General features: G+C 31.4%; 1 protein-coding gene and 1 long non-coding RNA gene across 2 annotated transcripts in view; one reads left to right on the top strand and one right to left on the bottom strand.

Moving 5' to 3' along the window:
- Nucleotides 1-12,154, top strand: part of LOC127171221 (uncharacterized) — a 76,924-nt gene that overhangs the window by 11,211 nt on the left and 53,559 nt on the right. The window lies entirely within an intron of this gene.
- The window catches only part of ifih1 (interferon induced with helicase C domain 1), a 39,519-nt gene that overhangs the window by 8,573 nt on the left and 18,792 nt on the right, over nt 1-12,154 (bottom strand). Inside the window, exons 5-9 of the mRNA XM_051119724.1 lie at nt 9,843-10,039; nt 7,620-7,830; nt 4,249-4,466; nt 2,919-3,023; nt 646-769 (exon numbers count right to left, since the gene is read on the bottom strand). Coding sequence (XP_050975681.1) covers nt 646-769; nt 2,919-3,023; nt 4,249-4,466; nt 7,620-7,830; nt 9,843-10,039 — 855 coding nt within the window. The remainder of the gene's footprint in view (nt 1-645; nt 770-2,918; nt 3,024-4,248; nt 4,467-7,619; nt 7,831-9,842; nt 10,040-12,154) is intronic.

Raw genomic sequence — 12,154 nt, 5'->3', positions numbered from 1 at the left:
GACTATTATTACAGCGGCTTATTGTGATACATTTTGCATGAGTGCATGACTGTATATGAAATTCTTATCATGACTTCCACAGTATGGTGGTTACATAGTGATTAAATCATGGTTTCTGCAAAGAAGGCAGGAGGCAGAAGGACACACAAAGAGAAACCACATTTTAGTAAGAGCTTTGCTAATATCCTCACCAATAACCAGGATTTTGTTCATGGTTACTAGATTTTTCACAAATAATACTCAGATTGGAAATTCTACTCAAAGACGTTGTTAATATCTGGCCACTTTCCGTTTTTATAGCCGTTCTAAAGCATCCAAAAATTATTATTATTTTTTTTTTTAAAGGAACATACATATTGCAGATATTTATTTATATTGTAGTAGGAGACCAGTGAGAGATTTACACTTTATTAAAACTACGTAACGGTCTTATATTTTCTCTGTCTGCTGTGTTTGACGTCACAGCTCATGAATGAAGGTTTAAAACTGTGTGTGTTTCTGTGGTGCCACCAGCAATTTGTATTTATGGAAATTTATATGCCGCCTTTAAAATTGTAATACTTTCCATGGCTTTTCCTGATATTTCCAGGTTTCTAATGACCCAGTAAACCTCAATATATCTGAATGTCTTTGTAAAAGACTCACCATTTTGCTCTTTCTGTACGACCCACTGTTCGTAGTTTTGAGTTCCGGGTTCACAAAGGGGCTTCAGTTCTGCATGGTTGTGGATTTCATCCATTATCTTCTTGAGCACGTCTCCAAACGGGTCCTTTAACATGCCATAGACACAGAAGGTTTTTATTGTCACGTTTTTAAATTCACATCTAAAAATGAATATACTAGCATCATAACAGTACAGTATGCATGATTTCCTAATTTAATGTTGACAGAGCAAAGTTTTAAATCTTTAAGCCTTAGTGTTGTTATTGCTGTTTATACAGGCTTTGAGAAATATCTAAACAGTTCTAAAATGTGAAGTGTTTTGTTTCTGCACCGTTAGTGGCACCAAATAAATTTTAAAAATCATTCTTAAGAAGCTTTTTTTTTTTTCTTAGGAGGCGGTATGGACACTCTCATATGTGCTAAATGCTGCTGAAATTTGTTGTAATTATACATTTAAAAAAAAAACACAAAAAAACAAGGTCCCTGTTTGACTAAGTTTTTTATTTAGCAAAAAGCCACGTCATGCAAATTCATCATGACTGATCATTGTTTATATTATCAAGCGTTACTGGAGCAAATGCCCAGTGTATATACAATATAATATATATAATACAATATATAATATAATATATGTGCTTATTGAAAAAATGAAACACTTATTTCATAGATATAATAATTCGTACTACTTCAGGAATATTGCTATTTTTTGTTAAACCAAACCAATTGCAAGTTAAACCAATGCGTTGCAAAATGATTCGCTATTTTGAAGCGCTCCAACCGGATCGCATATTGCGAATCATTTGGGACTTCAAAACATGCATTGCGAATCATTTGATTGAGAGTGGAACTTTGCATAATGTGAATAATTTGATTCAGATCAAGATTTCAGAGCGTGTGATTTAGATCGGAATGGGTTTGTGAATCATTTTGTGAATTGAATGATTCAAGTCAAATGATTTGCAATACGTGATTTGAAGTACCGATCTAAATCAAATGATTGGCAATCCAGCACTCCGAGTCCATGATGTGAAATGATGGTATGTGAATCATTATTCAGATCGGGACGTCGGAGCATGGATTGTGAATCATTTGATTTAGATTGGAACCTTGGAGTAGGTTTGTGAATCTTTTGCTTTATATCAGAACCTAGGAGTGTGGATCGTGAATCATTTGATTCTGATCAGGATTTCAGAGCAGTTTCAGGAATTTTTAGTTCTTAAACCGTAAAAAACATCAAACAATTAAGGCAGTACAGGCATAAAAACAAAATAAAGAAAAAAGAAAGTATACATGCATACAAATCCTTTAAGAACATTAACTGTGGTTTTACTATAGTAAAGGTTTAGTGTACTTTGTAAAACTTTAGTAGCAATACTTTGCATGTGCTTTACTTAGCCGTTTTGCTTTATTGGTATATTTTTCTTTATCTTTTTTTAGAATTTAAAAAAGAAGGCATTGTTTGATAATTGAGATCTCTCTTTGAAGTCCTTGAAAATAAAAAAAAAAAAGTGCTTGAAAAATCCTTAAGTCCTTGAATTTCATTTTACAGTATCTGTATGAACCCTGATTCTTAGAGGGATAGTTCATCCAAAAATGAAAATTCTGACCTAACCAAAGCCTTCAACAGACGATAAAAAATTCATACATTCAACTTGAGTGTTGAATAAATGACAATTTTCATATTTGGTGAAATATCCCTTTAAGAAGTACAGTGTTTTAGGAGTATAAAATATTAATAACTTTTTCTCTTAAGCAAAAAAAGTGAAGTGTTTTATTCTTAAGAATATTTTGTAAATTCAGCCCCTGACTACACTGTAAAACACAACTTGAGTCAACTTAAAATAATTTGTTACCTGGCTGCCTTTAAAATTTTATGTTCAGTCAACTCAGTTTAGTCAACTTGAAATGTTAAGTTGTACTAAGTGACAACTTATATATTTGAGTTGATTCAACTTAAAACTTTAAGACCGTTTGGTAACAAGCCCAGCTTTTAAGTTTAACAAACCAAATTTTTAGTTTAGTCAACTAAAATATCTAAGTTTTGACTTAGTACAACTTGACATTTCAAGTTGACTAAACTTATTTAAGCTGACGGAAGACAGCAGGGTAACAAATTATTTTAAGTTGACTCAACAAATTATGTTTTTGTTTTATACCGTGTAACAGATACCCCCATCAGAAACTAGCGGTCCAGAAATGACACACTTCACCTTTAAGATGAGACTTATTCAGTGACACACATTAAGTGGAATTACCTCCTTCCTCTCTTGTGCTTTTGCAATCCTTTTGTATGGTGTTTTGGCCTCCTCTTCTTCGAAAGTCTTTGTTTTTATTGTGGAAGCGTCCAAGTTTGCACAGATCTGTAATGAATCAAAATAATGAGACACATGCTGTTAAACTCACAGTTCCAGTTTGGAGATGGGTAACAGATGAGCTGCGAACCGATCAATAGCATCACACATCAGTGGACATAAACTGACCTTGAATGACTGAATTGCATTTACAAATAACAAAACATTGGTTTTGTCTATACCTTGGCCTTTGATTCTTGAATTAACTGTTAGAATCCTTTCTTTGGACATTCATAAGTCATTTGATTGTGAATTAGACTACAATGGTTGCGCTATACAGTGTTTGTTGTTTGCATTTTTGTTGTTCCACTTTGTTGGACAAATGCAGATGATTTTAAGAACCGCTAATGTATTGACTCTGTTTTGTAGTACTGAGAAACCAATGCAAAAGTGTTTCCCTTGGCTTTGGTGCTGTTGTCATAAAGATTCACGGTAAAGCAGGCCAGGAGACTAATAATGTGATGCAGGGTCCTGACTGGAGAGGCATGAAAGGCATGCGGAGGTTTATGGCTGCCTCCAGCACAGGGGCCGTGTGGAACATTGGAAACAGCTTTGCGGTGGAGAAAACAGAGATGTGGGAGAGTTGTGTGTGTGTGTGTGTGGTGTCAAATTAGAGAAAAACACTTAGGGAAGATTTGGGTTTTTGATTTGAGACATGAAGGAAAAGAACTTCTTTTTTTTTTCTTCCTTTTTTTTTGGATAAGAAAAGCAGAAACTAGAATTTGTGTATTACAGAGTCTGTGTTTTGAGAACATGTACGTTATGTGCATTTGCTAACATATGGATTTGCTCAGTCTTGTTTAAATAACATGTAACATGCACATTGCTGGTAGGCATGGAATCTGTAAAGACTTTTTACAATTTGCTTCTACGTAATGATTACAGTTCCTTAATTCCATTCAAGAACTAAATGCTGGAGTATGGTACATGACTTTTTAAGCTGAACAGATTTTAAAACGCTAGGCATCATACACTTACTGACTTTGTAATAGTCACAGAGATAAAACTGGCCATTATACACTAAACAACTGAGGATCACACACTACCAGACTTTCAAGTCATTCTGACCACAACAGACTCATGCAGACATGTGATCTTGATGAATTAAAACATTTATTCTGAAACCAGCTGAAAATATCAAACATGTTTTTTGTCGTCTGACTGATGTTGTCTGTATATTAGCGCAACAATGCAGAAGTTGAAGAAGCATTACTGGAAGCGGGCGTCAATTTACCTGGAGAATGTGTTCCTCTGCCCTCTCCTGGCTCATCGCTCCTCCCACACCAGGTGAGGCCGTCAGACCCAGAATTTGAGGGAGCGGAACTGGATTTTTGTCCTGCTTCTTCAGAAGGTGGTTCCGATGTTTTTGTTTGAGGTAGCGAATCATGATGTGGTTATACACACCACCTTTCTTCGTGTGGTGGCATTCGTCAATAACCATCAGAGTGAACTCTGGAAGTATAGGAATTGAATCAGAATTGAACATCAGTATCAGAAAGAGCTTTATTGTCAAGTCTGTTTTCACACTCAATAAATTTGTCTTGGTCACAGGAGCTTCCAGTGCAGGAAAAAAGTACAGATATAGTGCAGTCATACTTAAAATTATAAAGGATAGTTCACCCAGAAAATAAAAATCATGAATTACTCACCCTCATATCGTTCCAAACCTGTAAGAGCTTTGTTTATCTTAGGAACACAAATTAAGATATTTTTGATGAAATCTGAGCGCTTTCTGACCCTGCATAGACAGCAATGTAATTACCATGTTCAAGGGCTAGAAAAGTAGTAAGTACTTCGTTAAAATAGTCAATCTGACATCAGTGGTTCAACTGTAATGTTATTAAGTTATGAGAATACTTTTTATGCATGATAAATACAAAACTTTATTCAACAACTTTATTCCACATTGACTGACATGGAAGAGAAGTTCTTGTTTTTTTTTTTTTTTTTTTTTTTTTTTTTGCTTTTTTTGTGCACAAAAGTATTCTCAAAGCTTTAATGCATTACGGTTTAACCACTTATGTCACATGGACTATTTTAACAAAGGTCTTACGGGTTTGGAAGGACATGAGGGTGAGTAATTAATAACAGAATTTCCCTTTTTGGGAAACCCTTTAAGGTAATGAAATGAAATATAAAAAATAAATTATTAATAATAATAATAATAATAATAATAAATAATATGCAATAAAGTAAAATAATAACTGGTGATAAATGAGAAAAGAGAATATAGTGAAAAAATACCAACAGACAGGACAATTTATAGGACATTTTAAAGTATTTCTAATATTGTGATATTTAAAATGATTAATGCACTTCTAGTGTTATATTAGTTTTAATTTATCTTCGTTTTAATTTAATTTTACTTAATTTTATATATTATGAAATCCAAGTTTAATGTGATTAAATGGATTCTTGAGGCAAGAAACTATAGGCAAAAGTATGAGGCTTTTTATGTTTGTTTTTTTATTATTAAAGTTTCTGTGAAGATGGCGCCAGTGTTCTTGGCAGGCCATCAGTATGTGAGACTATTTCCATGTTTGCTTGTTTTATTCAGTTTTATGAGCCCCTTTTGGAAAGAAAACATCCAAAATACTCATTTAAGTGTTTGTTATTGTCTATTTGCAAGTGTAGATTTCAATTATAATTTTTTTTCTCTCCACTCCGGCAGAATTTAAATACACCAAACATATATTTTTTTCTATCTGTATTTTGATAGTATTTACAGAAGGGTTTGAACATATCATTTGCCTCATCTGTACAACATTTTATTCCGTAAAACATGGTTTCCTGTTTCCTATGTTTTTACGGAGTGATAAAACAAGATCCAAAATCCCTTCTGTAAAAACATTTAATTCTAATATGTTTATCCAATGGTTAGATTTCTGTCCTGGAAATGTATGCAAATGAGTGCATATTTAAACTTAACATTTCAGAAAACTTGTAATATAAATCAATTTTCTTAATCTCAGAGCTCACCAGCATGGGGGCAAAAGGCACACAGTGTTGATATAAATACTGATAAATACTAATAATGTTTTTAAATATGTTAATACTTGTTCAAAATAATCACTTTAGCAAAGTTTGAACTATTTACTTATTTGCTTATTTTGAAAATTAAAAGAATTAATTTTTGTTCAATAAATATATTGCCATTAAAATATGTTAATATAAAATGTATTGCAATAAAAGTATATTTTAAAGTACAGAAACAAAATAATGTTAATAAGATTCTGGGAGCATTGTGCCTTTTAGCCCCAACAGCAGGGGCGCATTTTACCCCAAATCGTTTCGTTCTTTAAAAACTGTATATGTTGCTTTATTTATTTTAAACAAAACTGAAAATCATTAAGAAGACATTTGTCTCAAAATATATGCATTCATTTGAGCAATTCTCATTTGCTATTTAAATCTACAAAAAAACCCATAAAATATTAGATAAAGTAAGCACAGAAACAATTTTGCTCTGCTGTCCAGATGGTCAGACAAATTTGCATGTGCATTTTGAAAAATGCTACACCACATTTTTGTGCTTTAGAGGAAAATAATATCAAAGGCGCCTTTTACCCCAGGGCACCTTTAGCCCGTTGTACATTATGTATTTCTTAAACATATACATGTATTATGAATATACAGTACACACTTATATATTATGTAAACACAAACTTTTATTATGGATGCGATTAATGATTGCCCTAATTAATGCTTAGAGCCCTAATATGAAAGTCAATGGGGTCCAATGTTGTTTGGACCCCAAGGTTCTTCAGAACACCTTTTGTTTTTCCGCGGAAGAAAGTCATATAGGTTCGGAATGAAATGAGGGAGAGAAAATGATGGCAGAATGTTTATTTTTGAGTAAACTTTCCTTTTATAATTGCAGTTATTTGTATTTGTACTATTAATTGGCAGCTGTAACTTGATGATCATGACAGAACTGTCAATACAAAGCATGTTAATAACACTTTGTTCATAGTTCTTATGCACCATTTTTTTTTCTAGCATGTGTTTCTAATCAACAAAGGCGGGTGCTGTAAACCTTCAGTCCACTCTCACCGGCTCAGTTTACAGGTTTTTTTGTGCCGCCTTCCGGCGCTCCCAGGGGTCTCTGGGAAAAAAAAAGAAGCTAGTCTGCATTTCACACACTGACAGAGAGGCGGTGGGTGGATGGGGCCACGTTTTACAAATCAGACTTTAAAGGTGCTGCCTGTTTGGCCCCTCAGGGCTGGAGTGGGATGTGAAACGGAGCTTAGACTCTGAAAATGACAGCAAATCTCCACTGAATTTGATCAGCCAGACATGTGGACGGAAAAATTAAATAATGAAGGGTTTAAGAGTAAAACGAGGAGGGGAAAAAATCAACAAACAGCATATGCCACAGAGGAGGAATCCCACCTTGCGGCGGACGCTGCCAGAGAGGCTCACAGGAGAGCTGAATCTGCCAGCAAAGACTGATGGGGAAAAACACTGTCACATGAAACCTCAGAGGAGGAGCTCTGGTCTCCTTTCAACGTCTAACAGAAGCTGAACCCATTTGACTGGACTCCGACTCTCGGAGTGTTGAAATAATTGTTTGAAATGCTGGGAGTGGAGGAAAATGTGACTTACGTGATAATTTGATCCCGTCCTCGTCGCCGTTCTTGCCTTTGGCCAAAGAGTTTTCCAGAATCTGCGCTGTGCAGATGATGATGTCGTTTTGCTCGATGATTTGCGGGAAGGAGATTTTGAGCTGCGAGGCTCCACTGACCCGCTCCAACGAGTACTCGTGCTTCAGAAACCGCCCAAACTCGGCCTTGTAGTGCTGTTCGACCAGGGGTACCTGGAAAGACATTATAAGGCATTATTAGGTGGCGAAAATTTTCTGGTTGGTCGCCAGGGCATTGCATGGCGTTTTTGATGGTTGTTATTCAGAGGAAATCTGCACCAGCTGAGGTGCTGAGCTGTGTATTTGCACCACACTTGTGCTGATATGGATCTTTTATTAAGCTTTGTGATTTTTGCAGTTCAAGACATGATTCAGCAGGACAAAAAGTCCCCCTGCTGCCACAGCAAACATCATCCAGTTTCTGTATTTTTTTTTTTGTTTTTTTTTTCCCTCTTCTCAGAGACCTGAAAAAAGAATCCAGTTCAGAGCCTGTTGATCTAATCAGCCTGGGCAGTAAAGAACATTATTGCTCTGAAGTTGCTCATAAATAGTTCTGAACACTTGATGTTTCATCTGAGAAACAACTTTGTTTCAGATGTTTTTCTTAAAATTCGAAGAATAAACACAAATGATACGAGAGCTCTGCTTAAAATTGTTGTTGATACAAGATAATTTGGCCTTGTAAGAATTTGATGAGAAATGTTTGAGTTTTAATAAAATAAGTAAATATATAAAATCAATATAAATAGTTATTTATTTGAACAAAAATAAACACCAAGATTATGTTGCCTTGTAAGAATTTGATGAGTAATAGGAGTTTAAATAAAATAAAATGAGTAAAATCAATGTATTTATTTAAATAAACAAAAATATTTCAATAATTCATAGATACCAAGATTATTTTGACTCTATAATTATACTTGAATAAATAAAAATATTTGAATCATTCATAGATGATAAGATTATTTTGACTTGTATTGTACTCATCTTGAATTTGATGAGAAATGTTGATGGTATAAATAAATAAAGAAATTATAGACACCAAGATTATGTTGCCTTGTAAGAATTTGATGAGTAATGAGTTTAAATAAAATAAAATTAGTAAAATCATTATAAATAATTATTTTAATAAATACAAATATTTCAATAATTCATAATCACCAAGATTATTTTAACTTGTATGAGTTTGATGAGAAATGTAAATGTTTTAAGAAAATAAATAAATAAATTTTTAATGAACAAAATATTAAAATAATTAACTTGTAAATAGATTGTTGCCTTGTAAGAATTTGATGGAGTAATGAGTTTTAATAAAGTAAAATGAGTAAAATCATTATGAATATTTATTTTAATAAATAAAAGTATTTGAATAATTCATAAATACCAAGATTTTGACTTGTATGAATTTGATGAGAAAAATGTAAAGGTTTTAGTAAAAAATAAATAAATACATAAATATTTTAATGAATAAAATATTAAAATAAAAAACTTGTAGATACCAAGTTGATAGTTTTAATAAAATAAAAGCAATGTAAATATTTATTTTAAATGAATGAATAATTTGAGTTTGAATAAAATAAAATGAACAAAAGCAATTTAAATAAATATAAATTATAAATTATATATTATATTTATATGTATATTATTTAAAATGAAATTAAATAAAAAATAAATGTTATTAAATGTAAATAAATAAATGAATAAATAAATAAGTTAATTAATTAATTATTACATTTTTGATACAGAGATTATTTGGCCTTGTAAGAATTTTGTTTGAGTTTTAATAAATAAATTAAATAATTAAGTTTAGATATTAATTTAAATAAAGAATGTATTGATACCAGTATCATTTGGTCTTGTTAGAATGATGATAAATGTTTGAGCTTTAATAAAAATAAATAAGATAAATCTAAATATTGTTTGAACAAACAAACAAATAATTGATTGACAGATACCAAGATCATGGGGTCCTATAAGAATATGATGAGACATGTTTGGGATTTAACAAAATAAATATTAAATATTTAAATAAATAATTTAAATAAACAAAATCAGAGGATGTTTTGTTCTATATTCTTGACTAATACTATAGTTTAAATTATTATTACTACTAATGTTTTATTTTTTAACTATTATTTGTTAAAGGTGAGTTTGTCATTTGTAGTAAATTGATAGCAGTGCAGCACCTTGTTGACCAAAACGACAACTTTCCCTGGTTGTCCCATCTGCTTCTTCCTCTCCAAATGTTTCTTGGTGATATACACAGCAACTCTGGTTTTCCCACTTCCTGTAGGGAGGCAGATGATGATGTTCTTTTCGTTCAGAGCTGGCTCCGCCACCTCCATCTGATAGTCACGCAGTACAATATCCCTCTTAGTTTCCTCTGTGTGAGAGAGAGAAAGGGAGAGAGGTGATCCTGTAAATATACAAATGTTTGCCTGCAGCATCAGTGCAGAGGAGGTCGTGTGTTTCGGTGGTTCAGCTATTACAATTACAGCTGTGTTTTCTTTATCCCCTGCTACTTAGAATAACATCGTTGTTTATGAGGTCACCTACTCTAAAACTCATGCAGACTGTCTATAAACCTCTCAAAGTCTCACAAAACCTATAAAGAACATGAGAACATGTCAGTATTTACCCTCAAAATAAAAAAAGGAAAAAGAAAACAGATTTTTTTTTTTTAATGAAATGAAGCACATTTTTAGTACAATCTTATTTTTTGCTCATTATCATAACTGTAATGTGAGAAAATGTCACATTTATTTTGATATAATAATATAATTTATGTAAGGATAATATTTTTAATATTATTTAAATATTTTATTAAAAGTGTGTATATACACACAGTGGTCTTTATTGATTTGCTTCTATTCCTTAATTTAAAAATTACATTATTAAGCATTACAGAATTAGGAACCTAATAAGAATCTATTTTAAAACGCATATGAATATTTTTTTTATTTTATAAAAATGCAAAAAACATTTTTAATTAAAATATTATATATAAAACAATATATAGACACAGTATTTATTTATTTATATACAATATTTTATACTTAAATTGTGAAGTATTTTCTATTTAAATTGTTTGCTTAATGTGGAAACATTATGCTTTGCTGATAATAAATATTTGTTTAGTCTGTCAGTCTGTCATTTATGCCAAAATTGTAAGAAATGTAAAAGTATTACATTATTTAAACAAAGTAATAAGAATCTAATGAAATCAGTTTTTAAAATAATCATAATAATTAAAACTCAGCGTTAAAATGTCTGAATGCATTACTGTAATATATAATATATAATCTTATTATATATAATAATAATATTAATCATAATAATAACTTTTGTTATTTAAATATTTTATTAAGTGTGTGTATATACACAGTGGTCTTTATTGTAGTGCATCTGTTCCTTAATTTTAAAAATACAAAAAATAAATTAATAAATTAGGCTAATAAGATGCAAAAAAACAATCAAAATATTTAATATGCATTTTATTAAAAAAATATATATTTTTACAATATTTTATACTTAAATTGTGACTTATTTTCTATTTAAATTTTAAGAAGTGTAAAAGTATTAATTGTTAAAACATTACAGTATTAAGAATCTAATGAAATCAGTTCTCAAAATAATCATTAAAACTAAACATTAAATGTCTTGATGCATTTCTGTGATTAATTTGTAATGTTTAATGGTAAAGAAAATATCACCACAGCGCAAATATATGAAATATTTCAGATTTACTTTTCAAATAAAATATTAATTTACAATAATATTTAATATTTTAAAATAAAATATATTTTCAAATATTTGGTTAGTTTGTGAAGTGTTTTATAATGTACTTTGTTTAATAAAAAAAAATCTAATGGGAATCAGCTTTAAGAAAAGTCAGAATTATTAAAAACAACATTTTCCTTTTTTTTCCCACATATTTGGTTTTTTTTTTCTGATGAAATATGACCTGTATGTGTTTTTATGAGATTCCCTGTGTAAACATTATTTTATAGCCTCTAGCTCTCAGTACTATTTAGACCGATTTAATAAATTAAAGTGGAAATTCCATATCCAAACACAAGGACACAGTTATCTCACTGAGGGCTATTTGAGTGTATCTACACATATGTAAATGGTTTTCACTTACAGAAAGGCAGAAATCATAATAGAGTTTAGAAAAGAGACCACTTTGCTTTGGTCTGGGGGAACAATTACCCTAAAAACACGCAAACTCAGATTTTGGCAGAGGACAGATGAGCCGCTGGAGCTGGTCTGTGCTCTTACACGTGGCTGCATGTGGAAACTTAATGTTCTCTGCCAATATTCAACATTTATTTAGTCTGTCAGCATCATCAGTCCAATCACAGAGCTTTAAAGTCCAGTAGTGAATGAAGCTCACAGAGTTGTACAGTTTTTTTTTTTTTGATCTGAAACCTGGAAGATAATTTAACACGCATCATTTTGACTCTTTAGAATAGCAGTTTTTCAATTTGTGAGTAAA

This window comes from Labeo rohita, chromosome 9 (assembly GCF_022985175.1).
Source record: "Labeo rohita strain BAU-BD-2019 chromosome 9, IGBB_LRoh.1.0, whole genome shotgun sequence".
NCBI lineage: Eukaryota > Metazoa > Chordata > Actinopteri > Cypriniformes > Cyprinidae > Labeo > Labeo rohita.
The sequence above is the reverse complement of the archived record's forward strand: the minus strand, read 5'-3'. Positions and strand labels throughout refer to the sequence as shown.